Source organism: Ctenopharyngodon idella, chromosome 1 (assembly GCF_019924925.1).
Source record: "Ctenopharyngodon idella isolate HZGC_01 chromosome 1, HZGC01, whole genome shotgun sequence".
Classification (NCBI taxonomy): domain Eukaryota; kingdom Metazoa; phylum Chordata; class Actinopteri; order Cypriniformes; family Xenocyprididae; genus Ctenopharyngodon; species Ctenopharyngodon idella.
The window spans coordinates 15,079,228-15,099,653 of record NC_067220.1 but is presented as its reverse complement, the minus strand read 5'-3'; the positions used below and the strand labels follow the sequence as shown (position 1 = coordinate 15,099,653).

Genomic DNA, 20,426 nt, shown 5'->3' with positions numbered 1-20,426 from the left:
TTTGTAAGTTAAAAAATAAGTCACTTTGTAGGCTACATAACAGTGAAAAAAAAAGGAAATATAAATGTGAATTAATATATGAATATTGGCTTATGGATTTTTTTTTTTTTTTTAATGAAACTTTGGTTGTTAGTGTATTTTTTTTTACATAAAATTTATGCAAATTTACTACTGTAAATTTAGCAGAAAGCAAGCCATAGAGCTAAATCTCTAATTTTTTTCTTAACTGAATATGCTGTTTTACTCTGCTTTAAATAGGCAGCAAATGTTGTAAAATGTACTCTTTAAGTGACCAAATATCTTTTTGAGGACACTGTGAACTACACTTAGCATACTAACAATACAATTTTAGATTTGCGATTATAGCGATTAAATATTACTGATTCAATATCATTTTTTCACACAGCACAGGCAATAAAAAAGATAGGACATAAAAAATATACACTTTATTAAACATCTACTTTGGAACAGTACTGGACGACAATAACGGAATTATAACAATGGTGAACAGAGACAGTAATAACTTGACACTAAAAAAACTCATTTTCTCAGTACAGATTACTTAAAGTACCATTTTAACAATCAAAACCAAGAATCAAGCTGCGTATTCTACATATTGTAAATTCTGCTTTCACAAAAATAAACTTAAAACTCAGGACTCACTGCACAGATAAACTGGTAAACTGAAGGACCTTTTGATTTCAAGCAACTGGGTTATGCAAAATATGTTAATGGCAATGCAGAAAGCATAATCGTAAATCATATATGTAACATACTGAACTCTCCGCAGCTGTAACTCATTTCTCTATGGTTTACTGGACTGACAGTGTGAATGAAAGAGAATCAGGTTTGGAAAGGCACAGTATTACTCACAAAATGTTGATTCTCACGATGTAGAACCTAGAATTTGATTTCACTTTTAATGTAAGGCTAAACTTAAGTGAACACTGAGAGTTACTTAAACATATGTGCCTATTCATTTCAATTAAGTTAAACCAATTAAATCTATGCAAAGCGAAATGCTTATATTTAATGATCCAATATATCTTTTATAAAAGTAAGAGTAATTCAGGATTAAGAAACTAACCTTTCATGGGCTTTGTAGCATTTTCAATGAAGCAGCATTACCTAACAGCGTAATTTAGTGCAGTGTAATCTGTCTCTGACCCCACCCCGACACCATTTACGGGAAGTCATTATGAATAGCTTATCATCCTCTCAATATACGTCAGACAGCAGCGAGCTGGTCAAGGTTGTCCTGGGAACGACTGGCGAGATGCGCCTCCAGTATCTCTCCAAACAGACCTCTATTCAGCAGATTGTACGCCATTGGCAGCAGCTGACGTACCACTTTATTGAAATACTACCGAAAGAAAGAGGGGGAAAAAAAAAAAAAAAAAAAAAAAAAAAGGCAATTGGTCAGTTGTCCAGGAGAACTCTATATCATAAGAAACCTGTTAGAAATGGCTATTAATGTGTCTGCAAAGTGCAAGGACACACCTCCTGGAAGATGGCCTTGGATGGAAAGCAGAAAGCTATTAAATGTAAACAGCCATGCAGGCATTAAAAAAAATTCTCCGGACACAAACGCTGCATTTGCCTGCTAGCCTTAAATGGTTAGTTCACCTAAAAATTAAAATTCCGTTTATCTCCGGAACACAAATTAAGACATTTTTGATGAAATCAGAGATTTCTGTCCCTCCACTGACAGTCCATGCAACTACCCTTTTGACACTTCAAAAAGTTCATAAAGAGACACAATTGCTCTATATGATGCACATATTGAATTTAGGTTTTTTTATTCACATATAAACATTGATCAGCGAACATAAACAGAAACTCAACCGTACTTGCTTGATGCGCGAGAACAAACCTCATTGGTTCTTGAGGAAGCTTAAACATATTGCATAACACACAAGTATGAACCTCATTGGTTCTCGCACGTCAAGCAAGCATGCTTGAGCTTCCGTTTACCATAACTGATGTGTGCTTTGATGAATGTTTATATGTGAATAAAGCATAAATTAAATCTGTAAATGAAATTAAAAGTGATAATTTCTCTTCTAAAAATTTGGATTAAACCACTCATAAATTCATATGGATTAGTCTTTAAAGCGTCAAAGTGGTGGACCGTCAATGGAGGGACAGAAATCTCTCAGATTTTTAAAAAAATATCCTCATTTGTGTTTCGAAGAAGAACTAAATTCTTACGGGTATGGATTATTGGGTGAACTAAACCTTTAATGCACTGTACATACTGAAATTTAAATAAATACATTTATTAAAAGGGTCATGAACTGCATTTAAAAATAAATGCAGTTCAAGTAAAGATTTTTTACATTTTACATTACTAATTTAGAAGTAATAGGCTATTTTCTATCTTTTTGACCCTCCCTTTCAAACACTTTCCTACGCCTTCCCTATTCAACTTGAACGTGGCGCCAGTTCCGTTTTTTTTCCATAAGTAGAATAGGGAAGGCGTAGGACATACAGTGTAAGCTTTTTGAAGAATACAGAAGGCGGAATGGCGAAGCACTTGCAAGGCGATCATTTGTGTTTATAAAGCATATACATTTGTATGTTTTTTAAGAAAATGACCGATCGTTTCGCTAGATAAGACCCTTATTCCTCATCTGGTATCATTTAAAGCCCTTTGAAGCAGCACTAAAACTAATTTTGACCTTCAACCGTTTGGAGTCCATTGAAGTCCACTATAAGGATAATAATCCTGGATAATAATGTTTTCATCAAAAACCTTAATTTCTTTTCGACTGAAGAAAGAACGACATGGACATCTTGGATGACATGGGGGTGAGTAAATTATCAGGAAATTTTTATTTGAAAGTGGACTAATCCTTTAAAGCAATTTTATTTAACTTAAAAATACTTTTCCTACAAGTTTTTATTTTTGATTATTCATTTGCATTAATATTTACCATTTTGAATAGATAAACCTTTGGTAGAACTAATGCAATGTAATACAAAGACAACTGGAAAAAACAGAAAATACTTCAATCTAAATGAGTATAAACATAAATGTGTGTAGTGCACATATTTTGTGTTGAACTTTTGATTAAATAATGGTTGCATGTGTGCGTTTATCTTACATGTGAGCCATAACAGAACAGGTCTATCCCAAGCTCATAGCCCATGCCGTAGTCACATTCATCATTGGCAAATTGAACAAAGGTGATCATTTCCTGAATGGGTGCAAAAGCTTTCATCCTCTCCTCATCATCTTTGGCCTCTGCAATCGCTTTGCAAATCTTCTTCAGACTTGCTACAGGTAAACAAACAAAAGAAGGGAAACTGAAAACTAAAGTCTTATTATTGTTTTGTCTCCCATTACAAATTTTAATATTGATGTTGCATATTGCAATGCAACTGCAGCATTATTTCACACCCTTGCCATTGTTAGTCAACACTAAAATGCAACACATCGCTAAAATGGTTGAGTGAGATTTTCAGGTTTACCATCGGTTTCTGGCAATTCTCTATATCCAACATCATTTTTATCCACTGGAACCATAATTCCTGCTCCATGAAATGTCTTTGTGACCACCTGCAGAAAAATAAAAGGATTGGAAATTTATGTTATTACCTTTAATACACCTAAAAATGAAAATTCAGCCATAAATAATTCACCCTCATGTCGTTCCAAACAAGACTTTCGCTCATCTTTGATTTAATTTAAGCTTTTATTCATATACAAACACTGATTAGCGGACGTACATAGATCACTAAAATTTTGTAGATGGAAGCTCAAGCTTGATTGCTTGACGTGTCTCTTCAGAAGACTTGAATTAAACCGCTCGACTCATATAGATTTCTTTTACAGTCTCTTTATGAACATTTTGAACCATCAGATTTGTGGGTAAATAGACTTTCAGTGAAGGGGCAAAAATCTCTCAGATTTAATTTGGCTTTTGAATATGAATCAAAGTCTTGTGGGTTTCAAACGACATGAGAGTGAGTAACTGATGACAAAATTTTCATTTTTGGGCAAAGTCTCCCTTCAAAATTCAAACCATGCCAGTTACCTCCACACAAGTTTTATAAAGAATAAGATGCGGTTCTGTCATTTTAAAATAATTTTAATTCACATTATAAAACATACCTTTCTCTCTCTTTGTTTTATTGCTTTAGTTTTCTGCTCCAGAGGCAAATCCAACCTCTCCGCCTCTCGCTTCAAATCTTTTTCTAACCTGTCCAAAGCAGCTTCGTTCTTCTGTTGTCCCCTCTCCTTTCTTTTCTTCTGCAAAAACTGCCTAGGTTGGTGTGCCAAGAGAGAATTTGTGCAAAGAGAAATATGAAAAAAAATTATGCTATCCCCCATTTAAAATAAATAATTATGTTCTCATTTTAATTTTAAATTTTAATTCTAAATCAATTCATTTGTCAGTCCAAAGACCATTTAAAATAAACTTAAGGCAACAAAGTTATTAAAAATGGTGAAAAAAAACATAATCAAAACAAAACTTGAAACTTAAACCTAAAATGGTGAAAGCATCTATTTTATTGTTATACTTTATCTACTGAAGACACTTACAGAACTGCTGCAAAGATGTTGTCCCCCATCTGTGTGATGGTACAGCCCTTCTTGGCTTCATTCTCCCCAATGAACACAGGTAAAGCATCAGGCAAATCTCTGAACAAGGAGACAAGTACAGTTAGAGAATCACACAAACACCTCATTATTATAGAAACAACTATTATGTTTTAAAGTTAAAGAACCATGAATTTGTTGTGTTGCAGTCTGAGGTGCCAAAATTTGCTTTTGCAGTCACCCTTGCAACTATTTTTTTTTATACCCAATTACAAAAATACATGTCATTCACAGGCTGAATAGTAATTGATATGTAATCTGGATTACGTAATCAGATTCTAAAAACATAAATACTTGTAATTAGATTATATTACATGTTAAAATACTCAATCAGAACAGTTTTTTTATTGATTACACGATTACTTCTTATTCACAAAATATCAGTAAATTATATCCCTAATTCTTCTTTTTTTATCTTTTAAATTTTCCTTTCTCAAGAGTTTCCTTTCGCTATGGAATTGCACACACAGACCCACCACTAGTCAGGCAACTATAACTACATGGAAAATTGAGAGGCTGCACAGCATAAAATAAAATATTTTTAAAAAAATGTTAGTTAATGTTTTATTTTGATAGGTTTTTTTCTTCATTTTAAATGAAAAGAAATGTTCATATAACTTTTTTTAATGATTTATTTCATTATTAAATTTTCACAAATTTATGAACCCCCTGAATTTCCTTTCCAAATCCCAGTTTGGGAAACCCTGATATAATGTAATGTTTAATTCAAAAATTGAATATTTTTTCTTGGTACAAGATTATACTATTCAAATCAATGTTATAAACAAGTTTAGTCAAAAGTAATCTAAATGTAGTCCGATTATATTACCTGAAATGTGTAATGTAATAGATTATGTTACTAACTACAATTTTTATCACGTAATTTGTATTCAGTAATGGACTATAGGAGGTAAATAGTCACCTAAAGTAGCCCATGTGGTGCTGGGTGTCTACGTTGCCCAGTATGATTGTCTGGAACTCTGGGGGATCATAGAAATGACGCCAATGAAGGTGAAAGTTGGGTTGAGAGGACGAAGAGCTCTTGTGTTTTTTGGACAGGATATCAAACGGGCCAACAAGCTGAAGCCCAAGTGTTTCCTTTAGGGCTTCTGTAAAGCACACAAAAACACATGCAATGATTAAACATCAGTGCAACAAAACATGTAAAACACATAACTGTAATTAATATTCATTTTAATATATATAATACATTTGAAGATGCTTATACTCTTAAGAATAAAGGTTCTTTAGCATTGATGGTTCTATGCAGAACCTTTAAATTCCATAGAACCTTTCTACTGTATAAAAAAAAAAAAGGTTCTTCATAATATAAAAAGATTCTTTAGAGTTTTAAAATATTCTTCACACTAAGAAAAAAATGGTTCTTTTAAGAACTGTTCATTGAAAGGTTCTTTGGGAAAGCAAAAACGTTTCTTTTATTGCATTACTACAAAAAACCCTTTTGAAATCTTTATTTTTTAAGAGTGTATGATAATAGTGCAAAAACATACATGAATAGTGTTGGTACGGATATAGAACCATCAATATAACACAGATACCTTGTGGACAGTCAGCACGAAGACTCTTGCAAAATTCCCAAAACTGGAAAAAATCATCAGGCATGCGTAGCTTGTACAGTCTTTCCACTTCTTCTCTCATTTCACCTGCGACAACAGTCTTCTCATCCCTTTGCCCTTTTGCTTTTTTCACCTCCCCGTTTGGTGTTTCTGTCTGGAACAGGCAACATTTGAATATGTTACATAGGCAGAAATAATAATTTCAGCAATAAAATAATAAAAACAATAGGATGATAACTTTTCTAACATTTGAGCACTTGTCAGCCAATAGATCATCCTAAACCAGCTAGACTAGACTAGAAACAAGCTTTTTATTATTTTATGTCAGCAGGAAATACATTAAAATAAAGAATCTCCTCTTCATGAAAAAAAAAACAAAACAAAAACAATGCTGGATAAAATTGACTCTGTTATAATTTGTGAAAGACAAATAAACTCTTTAAAGGAATAGGAAACCACTAGGTGGGTTTGTTTTCCACCCACAACACTGAAAATAAATAATTGTAATAATGAAGAAACAGTCAGTACAGTACAGAATAGTTGAGCTAAGGAAATAGATGTGCAAGGTTTAGATTAATATTTATAGTGGTCATTACAATTAAAGAAAAACCTATAAACTGTCACAAACTAATGTCAGTTGATGCATACATAAATTGTTTGGCAACTAATAAGATGTTCTGATACTATTACTAACACAATATTTAGGGTCTTTGTAACAGACTGCAGCTAAAGAACACTGAAGAAAAGACGGATTACTTACATAATATACACACTTTATACTTACATAAAGCACTGACTATACTATACAGATTGAATGTAACGTACAAAAAAATAACTGAAGTGTAAGTAAGTAGATGCTCAAGGTATAGGAGCCACAATCTTTCACAAACGAGCAGCCCAATACCTCTCAATAAATACTCATCGTTAAAGTATACCGAAACACTAAACCCTAACTACTTGTAAAATGATGAAGATTATACTAAGTACCTGCGGCGAAGACCTGGGTTTTCTTTTCCCGCGCCCCGCCATGCCTGCTGTTTTTTTCCTGCAGTCTCTCTCCACATAAAGCGGTACAGCCAGTAGTTCTGAAGTTCTGAACATCCGGTAGAGATTTCAAAATAAAAGTAGTGACTTGTGATTTGTTGTTATCATGTACAGTACATGTATGTATTTTTTTTTTCCTAATGAATAAGAAAACTACTGAACATGCACAAACGCAAATGTATGTTTTTTAGATTTTTTTTTCATGTAAGCGATTGTATTTTCATACATACGAGCAGTGTATTATTTGATTAATTTGCAACAAAACGCGAATATGCTTGTTTATTTGAATAGCACTTATATATAAATATAAATAGCTAAAATTTATGACTAATGACAGCCAGGTCAGACGTGAAACTGAAAATGAAGTTTCAAGACAAAATTTGAATTACAAATACTATGAATTACAGTTGTTTAGTCATGACATGGCCTCAGTTTACATAACCAATGAGCTTTTTAGAATAGCGTTTTTGGATTTATATTAAAGTTTGATAAATATTTCTTGCTTAATATTTAGACTAGAATTTAAATTTAGATTATTCATATTATATTCACACATAATCATAAATATATGAACATACAAATAATAATAATTTACAATGTCAACAAAGAATTTAAGTAGGCCTATACAAATATTTTTGTTTTATTTTATTTTTCAGTTACAATTATATACTGCAATAGAATCAGTAGTTTATTCATTTATTATTATTATTATTATCCAGAATAACCGGAGACGTTTTGCATTCCCCGGACCACGTGCACACGATGCATGACGTGACACAGAAGGAGGTGACAGTGGGAGTTTAAAAGGATCAGTTTGTGTGAGAGAGAAGCGTGTGGAGAGTAAATCTGTCAGTAGAGGTTTTCAGTAAGATTCCAGGTTCACAGCAGGAATAATGATGTTCTGCAGAGCGGCTTGGCAAAGACTTGCACCTCTGGCACGCAAAACACTCTCTCCTTTATCCAGCAATGGTAAGAAAACATCTCTTTACAATACAACATTCAGTCAATTCACCAGCCTACACTTCACAATCTAAAAGAGAGAGTGATGTCACAAAATATGCATAAACTATGAAATATTAAATGGAAAAATTGAAAAAGTAATCGGACCTTTTAGGTTGTGTAAAGTCAGTAGTTTACGACTTTTACCCAAATCCAGAACATTGAGTTCTGATGTTTATGTTATGTAACAAGTGATATATGCTAATTAAAACTTTAAGTCTGTTTATAGGGATTTCATAAATTACATCAAAATTGGTATTATTAATATTTGGGCTATATTGCACATATTTACATAATGATTTGTTAGAAAGTGTGAATGAATAGTTTATTTGTGCAGCTGTTTGTTTGTTTTTACAGTGAGTTTTTTGTGGACAATAATGTTTCATTTTGTTGTTGTCATTTTTTGTTTTTGAGTTTGTTTTTAATGCAGAATTTTCCATAACAGATAACTGCAACAAATAAATCCTTCCCTGCTCCAGTGCGCCTGTGGGAAATAGCTGGGTTTGATCTGTTTAAAGTTAATTTCCTGTCAAAGGATTCCTTCAGTTTGAACTGTGTGCAAAGTAGTTTTTTGTCCCTTCTTTATTGTTTTAAATTATGAAGATCTTTTAACTTTTTAACTAAGCTAATCAGTTTTTCTGCTGATTCAGCATTCTGTGCATGATTGAACTGATGTATTCACAAAATCTGCTCAGGCATTTCCTAAAACTACCCAAATATTTGAAGAGGGCCCTATGCAGGCTCTCTGCCAGCATGAATTTGCCTAGGGTTCTGCACACTGACATGTTTGCTGTCTCCACCCCAGTGGGGTACTAGTGTTTATGTGTGCAGCTATGGCTTTTTTCAGAGAGCATGACTCTGCACACCTGCTGGTTTACCTTCACCTTAACAGTCCATGACACAGCCGTAAATGAGATTAAATGTATAAATGAGGCACAGGCCACCTTGGTGCCGACAGTCATCTTGTTATTGCAGTCGTTCCTGAAATTAATGCTTTGTTCTAGTGGGTATAACTATTTAAAGTCCAGAGTTTGTGACGCTGTATTTTTGCACAGACTCTGCATGTCCAGTACATGTGCTCCTGTGGGATGAAATGCTCTAGAGAGAGGGTGGGAGGGGCACTTTCACAGTTGGACATTGTGTTCCTTTCTGCTGCTTCACTGCAGCTACACAGAGGATGTGTGTTTGCCTAAATGAATGCACAGACACAAAAGCCTGAAGCGCATGCTTGCTGTATCAGGTTTGTCTGGTCCCCTGTAACTGTGCATGCTACTTAAAATTTCCACTCATCAAACTCATCCAGTGAACTCGATTAGTACTTAATAGGGTGCAATAGAGCCCGCCTCCTTTTTCAGCAGCGCTGGTTCCGGAAGTATATTTTTTTCCATTAATTTTTCCCATAGGGATTTTAAGGAAGTCTTTGTTAAAGAGTTCTAAGCCATGAACCAAGACAATCAGCTACAGGGTGAATCACAACACTGCAAACTTTGATTTGAAGCAAAAACATTTTTGAAAATCTGACAAAAAAAAAAAAAAAAAAAAAAAAAAAAAGCAGGTACAAGACTGTGTACTACAATCCCATGAAGGTTTGCAAACAGCATAATCAAATTAAAGACGATGAAGAAAGATAGAACTACTCATTTACAAATGTTGATTTTATATTGAGAGCATAGAGAGATTGACTTAAACATCATTCGCAGTGCTTCATGCGAGTAGGTGGAGCTAAAGAGCTATTTTTTGGTGCGTGTCTTTCAACTCTGTGATTGGTGTAATTTTCTGTAGAGCATCATGGGTAATGTAGTTTTTCACCAGGAATTGCACCGGTAAAGTCGGCATGAAATCAAAATTGACCCTATTTACTTTGTTAGTGCACATTATGAGTCTTGTGGTGAACAATTCATCAAAAAATTGTCTTCGTAATCTTTAAGCAAAATCTGAAAATGGCCTTCCTTCTCTGATGACTTGACTTTGACTGCTTGGGTAGAACATCCCCTCCAACTATCAGTCTGCTGCGAGATGACAGCAAGCTGAATGGAATGCCAACTTTTCAATTCAGAGCAGGAAAAAACAAACCACAATCACAATTTTTCTCATTCAATATTCTCTTTGACTTGGAAAATACGTCACAATACTGAAGTAAAATCAGTCTTGGTCTCAACTTCTGGTTTACAGTGATTTTAATAAGATTGTTTAAATCAGTTTCCCTATGGAGAAAATGAGTTCCAGAACCCGACTGTTGCACTTTATTGATCCACAAATGATTGAAATAACATCACAACTGAGGGACAGTACTAATTTTTGAACAATTTATATCATTTTTATATAATAAATATTGAAATGGTTTGATGCTGAGTTTTTTTTTTTTTTTTTTTTTCAGAAAAACAAATACAGCAAAGTTTTGATAATTTAGAGGCCTTAGAAATATAATACAGTACGCTTTCTATCGGGTTAATAATAAAACATTGTGGATTTTCATATTTTAAAATTGGATTGGTGAGTGGTGAGGGAAAAACTTAGCTAGATAATTATTCTACACAAAAAATACTTATGCATGTCTCCCTTTATCTTTCAATAGCTGTATTCCCTACACGACAGATGTCCTTTGGGCTACCTGCGTCCGGTACAAACATAGCTTACATGGTGATTGGTGGAAGCTCACTTACTGCTGCTCTCGTTTATGTATGTATTTTTACTTCCATCATCCTGTTTTAGAAAACTTTGGAAGTGTTTATAACAATAACATCCATTTATCCTCATCTAAACTCTGTTTTGCCCCCTTTTCCTCCTACAGGCTTATAAGACAATAAACTCTGACAGTGCAAGATATAATGAAAGAATCGCTCAACTCGAGGCCAGACCAAAAAGTAAGATTTTTATTTTATTTTATTTTATTTTATTCAAGATATAATGAAAGAATCACTCAACTCAAAGCCAGACCAAAATGTAGATTTTATTTTATTTTTTTATTATTTTATTTTTTGTTTTATTATTTATTTTATTGTATTTTAGCTATAGTGATTTATTTTGTTTTTGCCTATGAATACCTGTTTTCAGTTTGCCTGTTAATGACCACAGTTAATCTTTCAACATCAGTAAAGCGGAATAATTTACACAGACAGCTGGGATTAGATTCCCATTCAGAGTCTCTTATATTCCTGATTCATTGAATTGATGGGTGCTGTGAGTCAGGCCTGTTCTGGTATGTGTACATTACTGCAGTTCCTCAGGCCTGATCCTCTTTCTGCAGTTACTCAGCAGCCACTAAGCTAGCTACATTTAGAGCAGCTTTCACTTGTTTACTTCTCTTGTTTGCGTGCTGTTAACCACCTTATTTTTTGTTCTCCCATCAGGTGAGGAGGGTGAGTATAAATTTAGCCTCTGTTTTAACTGTGTGTATGTGTTTAAAAATGCACTCAGTAGTCAATAACAACTTTTCTAAAAATTTAAGTCTGTCTTCTTTCACTTGTTTTGCATGCAGAAATATATATCACACATCTCAGAATACTAGCACTTTTCCAATAGTTGCAAAACTTGTGAAGTTTTGTCATTTGGTGTTTGCAAAGTTTTGGCACTTCAAAGTAAGCATGATTGATGAGATAATTTGAGCTTAGTAAAGTGCTTTCATATTATCATCAGAGTGACTTTTACTTTTAATTAGTTATACTACAGTTCAAAACTTTTGGGTCAGTACGATTTTTTTTTTTTTTTTTTTTTTTTTTTTAATTTTAATTTTGAAAGAAATTAATACTTTTATTCAGCTAAGATGCAATAAATTGATCAAAATTGACACTAAAGATATGTAACAAATAACAATGTTACAAATCATTTCTATTTCAAATAATTTTGGACTTTCTACTCATTAAAGAATCCTGGAAAAAAATGTTAAGCAGCCCAACAGTTTTCAAAATCTATAATAATAATAATATTAATAATGTTTCTTGAGCAGCAAATCAGCATATTAAAATGATTTCTGAAGGATCATGTGACACTGAAGACTGGAGTAACGATGCTGAAAATTCAGCTTTCCCATCATAGGAATGAATTACATAATAAAATGGAGAACAGTCATTTTAAATTGTAATAATATTTCACAATATTACTATGTTTAATATATAATACTGTTTTTGTTCAAATAAATGCAGCCTTGGTGAGCTTGAGAGACTGCTTTCAGAAATATTAAAAATTGTACTGACCACAAACTTTTGAACAGTAATGTATGTTCAACATATATCATAAATATGGCTTCATGATATCGCTTATATAACCGTTTATTAAAGGAATAGTTCACCCAAAATGTTATTCCAAGGCTATATAATTTTATATACTTGTATGAATATAATATAATCATATAGCTAATCTTACTTCCATGGAGCACAAAGATGCATTTAAAAATAAAAAAATCTATTCCGTCACATTGTATGTCTTCAGAAACACTTGGAATAGATCACATTAGTTGCATGCTACGTTTTTCATTCGTTTATGGAACTTCTGTGTCCTCCTTGGAACTTGAAAGCTCCATTTCCCATTCATTGCATTTGCATAGAAAAAAATGACCAAATCATACCAAATCATCTTCATACTTTCTTCCTTGTTTTTTATTTTTGTGTGAACCAATCTTTTAATGTTTGCTTGGTGATGGGTCTGCATTATCTTGAGCCAATTAATCATCCATGCAGGTTCTTGATAAACAAATCTGACCTATTCTGAGGTATTGTGCAAGTATGGTTCACTTTAAGCTCGTAATAAAGTTTCTAATGCTAACTCTAAGAGCTTAGACTCGAAATCAGTTGAGCCTGCTAATCTGGATGAATGATTTCCGCTATCCATCCTGTTCTCATAATCTCTAATGTTGTTCTATTAATGACAGATGGAATTAATCAACACTGTTTTGATGCTAACCCTCTTCATTTAGTATAAGAACACTTTTCCTAAGCCTGCTTTATATTTTTAATCACGCTTGATCTTGGATTTTCTTTGGATCATTTTGCCTTTTCTTAAAGTCCTGCTTAATGTATTCCATAGGAGCAGTGGCCAACGTTGCCCCGGTAACAGAAGCAGCTGCGATTGTGGAAACCGCAATAGCTGAAAACACCACTATTGTTAAGGTCACAGCAGCAGAACCTGTCGTAGAGGTGGTTCATGTGGAGGCTGAAGAGACCCCAGAACATGTGGATGCAGCAATGGAGGTTGAGGCAGAAACTACAATTGTACAAGCAGTAGCAGCTGATGCCGAGGAACCTGCTGCACCTGTTGTTGAGGATGTTGCTGCTGAGGCTGCGGCTCCTATTGCCGAGACAACCGGTGAGGCATCTTCTGTTGAGGAAGCAGCCTGAATACTGCGCAGTCTAGATGTAAACCCTTTGTGAATCTTCCCAACCCACCTTGGAACGCTCCATTAAGCTGTAGAGACTCCCGCTGTTGTGCTCCTTTTAACTGACTGTCTGTGTCCTCCTGAAAGAAGTGTCCTTTTTCAACTTGTGAACTCCACAGGGTGCTAATCCCACAGTGACAGTGAGGAGGAGAGGTTGAGGATGTCCAAAAACAAGTCTTGAAGATTTAAAAAAAACATAAACACGGCAATGCACTTAAATTGCAAGTGGCCTTTTTATTATTCCAGTCTGTGTTTTGAAACTTCAGTATCTATAAAGTATTTTTTAAACCTCTCCTCCTCATGACATACCCTCACTTATGTGCGTGCAGGGAGACATTAGTCTTAAATAACTCATATTGACAATGTTGTTTTTTTGACGACAACAACATGCAAACATTTTATGAATACGTGCCAGGGCTGTGCTTCATTCAGAACTTAATTGAAAATGCTTTTTAAATTGCTTTTTAAATTCCAGTGGTAGTTTTGAATTAAATTTGAATTAAGTAAAATATATACACACACATACATGCATACATATACACACACACACAAATACAGTGTGTGTATTCATTTAATTTCCCAGAATACCATTACCGACTTTATGTGGGGCGTGGCCAATTTTTAAACGTGTCTGACCTATTTTGGAGTCTTTCTATACATGCATTCCAAACCACCATGGTCTTATAAGCAATTCTGTCTTCAAGGGAGGTCTTTATGTTTTATAAATGTTTTTCCACCTATGAATTTGGACCTCTTTAAGCTTTTGGGATGGAGGCAAGCACTGTGCCAATTACCAAACAGTTAATCATCTCTGTGAATATCTCTTAACCCTTTGGTGCTCCCTGTGTGGTGGTCAAAAAAAATTTTTTTTTCTTTCTTTTTTTTTTTTTTTTTTTTTTTTTTTAATGAAATGAATGTACTATATTTTAGTTCAATAATATTTTTTTTTCATTTTTTTATATATATTTTGTATTTTTAGGGGATTTTATTGTACTAAATTATATTTATGCAGTAGTTATAATCCATTTATTCACTTTTTGAGAATAGACCTGAAAATGAGATTTTCATTTTGAAGGAAGATATTTAGAAGAATGTTTGTAACCAAGCAGATCACGCCCACTATTGACTACCATAGTATTTATTTTTCCTACTATGGTAGTCAATGGGGAGCAAGATCTGCTTTGTTACAAACATTCTTCCAAATATCTTCCTTTGTGTTCAGCAGAACAAAGAAATTAATTCAGGTTTGGAACTACTTGAGGGTGAGTAAATGATGACAGAATTTTCAACTATCCCTTTAAGTTTGGTCTCTTTTTAAAGAAGACACTTAGCAGATTATTGTTGAAGTGAAAAAAGGAAAATAAATAAATAAATAAAGTGGACTTTATTTTTTAAAAAGTTTGTTTATTGTTATGAAAAATGCACAAAAAAACTATTTTCAATTTTTATATGAAATATATATTTTCAAAAACATGTTTTACTCTAAAACTGAGGAAAATCAAAGCCATAAAGCCACATAGTTGAGGTTGATATATCAAAAAATGAGCTTTCAGTAAGATTTTGTTTGGGCACAGTACCAAATGTTTCCACTAGATAAAATTAATTTCCCAGCATTCCTGACCGCTGGGAATACAAGTGTGACCTTTTTTTTTTTTTCAGGACCATTTAACCTTTTTGAATCATGTTGTTTTTTTTTTGTTTGTTGTTTTTTTTTGTCTGTGTATGTTCACATAGCAAGTACCAAAACATTTTCATACCATTCTGATGAAGAAAAAAAACATAAATCTTTTCTGTCAATAATGACCGAAGAGCACCAGAGGGTTAAAATGTGAAATATCATAAGGAAATATTGTGCTAATGTCACCTACACATCATAATACTTGACACTGGAGACATTTGCTCTTATTCTCAATGCTGTTTTTGGAATTAAGGCTCGGCCAACTCAGAATTTATGTTAATTCTAGTTTTTAAAACTGACAAAATATTAGTATTCCCTAAATAAAGTGTTAAAAAATAATGTATTTGGAGTCTGAATTCAGTGCCATTTTAATTGCATTTTTTTTTTTTTATCACTTTACGTCATGAACTGTAAATTAAATGAAAAATAATGAACATCATAATACTTTTTTCTATGCTGCAAGTATATTTACACTATAGTTTGTATTTCTGCATATTGTGTACAATTGTAAAATAGCTCCTATTGTGTTTTCAATCAGCTTAGTTTAGATCATCAGCTTTAAATGTTTCCACAATCCTGTAAATACATGCAGATTAAACCCCACATCCTTATGTTGGCAAATGCATCCCAATTATTCCTCCTAAAGTATGTAGTTTGCACAACACAAATGTTTTCAAACTGTCTTCATTAATGACTTTATTCAAAGATGCTTCAGGCATCTCTTACAGTTAATCTCTGTAAATCTCTTTTACGTGTGTTGATTATTTAATCCCGACTTTTAGAGATTTATGCCACTTATGGTGTCTTGAGCAAGGAGATTTCCTAATGGAACCACCTTCAAATCTTTCCATGCCATCCTGTGCTCTTCAGCAAAAGGCACTCAGCTGCCCCCTGCTGCTCTGGGTCAAACTACATGTATTGTAGACATATTCATATATTACAAACCAAATTATTACTTATAAATCGGAAAATTTTTAGATAGGCTGCATGTTCCATCCAAGTGCAAGATTCTGAGAAACTGTGAAAAGGAAGATCTAATCAGCTTGACTTTGCACAACTTTATGTGGGATGTTTTTAACCTCACTATGTTGTCTTTTGTAATGTTATTTTACACTCATTAACTGATGTTATGGGATTTTTAAAGTTTCATTTGGAACAATTAAAGTTCCAGACAGAACAATAAACAAGCATAACATAAACAGCCATTTTGGCCGTTCATTTACACAACAACAGTGTTTTGGGGGCCTGAAAATGCAAGCTTTTGAAAACGTGTTTCAAAGTGCAAATTTTTGAAAATGATATAGTTATTGTCTGCATGTAAACTACAAAAACGTGAATTCGTGTGAACGGGGATCGTTTTGACAACGTTGTCGTCTGTATGCGAAAAAATATCCAAAGTGCAAATTGAACGGGGATCATTTTGATTGTCATCGTCTGTACGTGGAAAACACAAAGGAAAAACATTTCTGGTTTTAGTATATCGTTGTCGTGTAAACGTGCCTTAAATCAGTGACAAATTGCTTATGTTCTTTTTTGTAAGTCGCTCTGGATAAAAGTGTCTGATATATATATATATAATTCTATAGATCCATAGAATTCAGTAGAAGAATAAAATAAAATAATATTTATAAATATTAAATAATAAAAAAAATGCTAAAATAAAGTCCATATACTCGATGCCTACTTATTGCACTTTTACATATATTTCTGTAATAAACTGATCTTGTTGCAGTTATAATGTCTGATCTACTGAGCACTGTGAAAATCCTGGCTGGATCTACAGCGGAGATTGCAGCTGCTTCAGTTGGTGATCAGCACCTGGTGGCCGCAGTGAGGTTGGCTGAGGAGAACAATTCTGTGGAGATCCTCAATGGGCTGGAGGTTGTTGATGTTAAAGCAGAGGTCTCAGTGCCCGAGGAAGCTGAAGTTGAGGAGGCCATGATCGGTAGATCTGATCTGAAAACAGAAGGAGGAGAACTGGATGAACTGTCTTCAGCACTTCATGCAGTAGAAGAAACTACTGTTGAAGTGGCAGATGACCATGTCAAGTCTGAGGCAGACAGCCCTGTTGTGGCTGAAGTTTATGTTGAAAGCCCTGCTCTATCAGAGAAGGCTTCTGTTACGGAGATGGAGAGTATTTTGGGATTGGAAGAGTCAATGAGCCCTGTGGTGATGTTGTCAGAAGATGATACCATCTCTGGACCTGCAGAGGTGACATCAGAAGCAGTCAAGGCAGTCGGTCAGGAAATAGAAGAAGATATAGCATTAAGTCATGAGCCAGCTGCCACAGAAACAGAACATGCAGATCTCACAACGCCACCAACAGACCTGGAGGAAGCACTACAGGCCACAACAGAGGCTGCAGAAGAAGTTGTCGTGGAAATGATGCTGGATGCTGTGGAGGAAGCTAAACCAGAAAAGGCATCAGAAGAGGGTAGTAAAATTATATTACCTTAATGACTCTCTTTAGACCAGGTTGTTACCCAAACAAGTATTCTGATGTAGAAATCCAAAATTCCACATAGGCTATATGTCTTTTTAATTGGACATCTGTTTTGGACATTCAGTCATTATGTTTACTTTATTTCCACAGCTGTTGAAAGTGGAAATGTTACGATGACCATGGCACAAGCCTGAAGTGAATGTTCCAGATCCTGAGACACAGAAAGCGAGTGAACCCCACAGAATCTGTAACATAATACATACAGTGAAGTTAACATGCAGTGCTGTAATCATGAAACAACTTTAATCATCATTTACTTGTCGTTTCCACCTGGAAAGTGTAAGTTAAGAAGGGGTAAGATGACCCTTCCAGATTATTTTTTTCCTCTCTTGACTATGGCTCGAAATCTCATCTCAACACATTTTGTATGACTATGCTCTTCTTAATTTTGCCATTTCATCTGAATATCGATATTTGTGAGATTTAGTTAGTCAAAACAGTTTTGAAGTTATCTAATTTTGTGTCTCTGGAAAATAGTGATCTGTGATGGATTTGTGGACACACTAATGTTTTTAGGTTTGTGGAGTAAAAAATATTGTTTTAAAAAGAAAAGATAAAATTGGACCCCCAGAATTGAGACAGAAGGTTCAAAGTGGCATGTTATTAAATTTATCACATGTGTTATTTTTTTAAATTCAATACTTGCTGTAATTCAGTGTTATTATTCAATAATTCTATGAGTTATATGTATATTTCAGTCATCTTCGCTATTCACTAAAGTCTAGGCTAATTGAGTGAATTCATAGAATTCAATTCAAATTTATTGTGTTGCTATTATGTCAATTAAATATGTATTCATATAAGTCATAGAATAAAGTTACCTTTCGAATTATTTAACTGGGAATCTGATACTATTCAATTATTCAACTAAATTGTCAAAACTCAATTTTAAATAGAATAGTCTATTTAGTATTTTATATTGACATTTTAAATAAAAAAAATATAATATAAAGTAAATATGCACTGTTCCTCCGTCTTACCCTTATAATCACACACACACACACACACACACACACACACACACACACACACACACACACACACACACACACACACACACACACACACACACAAACAAATACAATATAGCCATACAGATTATGTTTCGCTTGATCATAGTCTGAAGTCATGTTTTCTTTTTTCAGAATCAGTGCTGTATTTGTCACATCCACACCTGTAGTTCATCTAGTTCACCGCCAGAGGTTCTCATAAGCTTGTGTTGTTCATCCTTTTTTATTTTTTTTGTCCTTGAATCAGTGATTTTGGTTGATTAAGACTTTTCAAACATTGACACTATTTAACAGTGTATACTTCATTGTACTACATGATTTAAAGAAGATTTGTCTAATTATTGTATAATTATTAGCCTATATATGATTTTTTTTTTTTTTTTTTTTTTTTTAAATAAACAGACTTGCCTCTTTGAAATAAATGAATAGGCCTATAGCTACTCAATCACTCTTTTAATCATTCACTGTACACTACAGTGGTGAAAACCACATGGGCTAGTTCACTATTTTGAGAGCCAGTGATCGAAAGCAAATACAGACATTCATGTAATGATCAGACAATCATTACACTGTCGAAACATCGCTGATGGGAACTACCATATAGGCTATTATTTCGGATATTAGAAATACAATAGACCTCTTCATGTCATTTTTCATAATGTATATGCCTATTACTTTCACTGACTGAAATAAAAATCAACTGTAAAATAGTTTTTCAGTACTCATTTCATTTTATGAATTTCCTGGTAGATTCAGAACTGGAAATATTATGCGTCTGTTCTGTAGCCTATAGCCTATTACTAATGATATAATGATATTTCCTACATAAAAGAATTTGTATTTGACATTGTCTTCATAGGAATTAAATGAAGAACCAATCACATTTTAGTTTTGTCAGTAATAAGTTATATCAGAAGTCAAACAGCAGAGGGCGCTACATATATGTAGTAGGTTATATATGTATCTTTTTAGTTGTACAAGAAAACATATGCAGGCGATATATGAATGAAGCTGACAATTGGGCTCTCTAAATTAACTCATACAAGACCAAGTTCATCTACATGTTGCTTTAAACTGACTACATATTGTCCCAGACCCACAGTGAGCCCAACAAAATTCAGTTTTGTCCTATAATAACCATGACTATTATTGTATATAGGCTATTCATTTTTCCTGCAACATCTCCCAGTAACACATGCATCAGTTTCTGACAATCTGGGAAAATTTGGGATGATTTTGTTTGAAGTATTTCACCATTGCTTTACAATTTATGGCAGTCTGTGCCTTTTAAATTCCCAGTTACAGCTTTAAATCTACATTTTTTCCCCCCTATAGTTTTGTTTTTAGTTTGTTTTATTATGGAACAAACTAACAAAGGGTTTTAGGACTCAGCACTTGACGGAGTGACCCTATTTTATTAACACAAAAAAGTTTTTTTTTTTAGTGTTTTTTTTTTTAAACAAATTGTGACAGGAATGTCTACTTTTCCTTTTATTGCTTATCTCTAATAAAATACTTTATTGGCATGGTTTTGTTTACATACAATATTTCCAAAGCATATACACAAAAAAGGTAATGACAAGAAAAACAAAACAAAAACAATAACAAACAACAATAAAAACATTAAAATAAGGTGCT

General features: G+C 33.6%; 2 protein-coding genes across 2 annotated transcripts; one reads left to right on the top strand and one right to left on the bottom strand.

Moving 5' to 3' along the window:
• Nucleotides 1-431: 431 nt before the first annotated feature.
• Nucleotides 432-7,336, bottom strand: LOC127519092 (histone PARylation factor 1). Its single transcript, XM_051906544.1, has 8 exons — nucleotides 7,171-7,336; nucleotides 6,166-6,337; nucleotides 5,529-5,715; nucleotides 4,550-4,648; nucleotides 4,118-4,268; nucleotides 3,475-3,562; nucleotides 3,108-3,280; nucleotides 432-1,363 (listed from the first exon to the last, which is right to left on the bottom strand). The coding sequence occupies exons 1-8, from the start codon at nucleotides 7,282-7,284 to the stop codon at nucleotides 1,229-1,231; spliced, it is 1,119 nt and encodes a 372-aa protein (XP_051762504.1). The 5' UTR covers nucleotides 7,285-7,336; the 3' UTR covers nucleotides 432-1,228.
• A 630-nt stretch (nucleotides 7,337-7,966) lies between these two features.
• Nucleotides 7,967-19,909, top strand: mgarpb (mitochondria localized glutamic acid rich protein b). The gene is made up of 5 exons (XM_051907556.1): nucleotides 7,967-8,196; nucleotides 10,802-10,905; nucleotides 11,018-11,090; nucleotides 11,577-17,709; nucleotides 17,869-19,909. Exons 4-5 carry the CDS (start codon nucleotides 17,013-17,015, stop codon nucleotides 17,910-17,912), a joined length of 741 nt encoding a protein of 246 aa, XP_051763516.1. The 5' UTR covers nucleotides 7,967-8,196; nucleotides 10,802-10,905; nucleotides 11,018-11,090; nucleotides 11,577-17,012; the 3' UTR covers nucleotides 17,913-19,909.
• Nucleotides 19,910-20,426: the final 517 nt, after the last annotated feature.

Excerpts from the sequence above, each read along its gene's own strand:
- mgarpb (XM_051907556.1), top strand. The coding sequence starts at position 17,013 with ATGTCTGATCTACTGAGCACTGTGAAAATCCTGGCTGGATCTACAGCG. Across the intron at positions 17,710-17,868 it reads AGAAAAGGCATCAGAAGAGG|CTGTTGAAAGTGGAAATGTT; the intron begins GTAGTAAAATTA and ends TTATTTCCACAG.
- LOC127519092 (XM_051906544.1), bottom strand. The coding sequence starts at position 7,284 with ATGTTCAGAACTTCAGAACTACTGGCTGTACCGCTTTATGTGGAGAGA. Across the intron at positions 4,269-4,549 it reads AACATCTTTGCAGCAGTTCT|GCAGTTTTTGCAGAAGAAAA; the intron begins GTAAGTGTCTTC and ends ACACCAACCTAG. Across the intron at positions 3,281-3,474 it reads AGAATTGCCAGAAACCGATG|CAAGTCTGAAGAAGATTTGC; the intron begins GTAAACCTGAAA and ends GTTTACCTGTAG.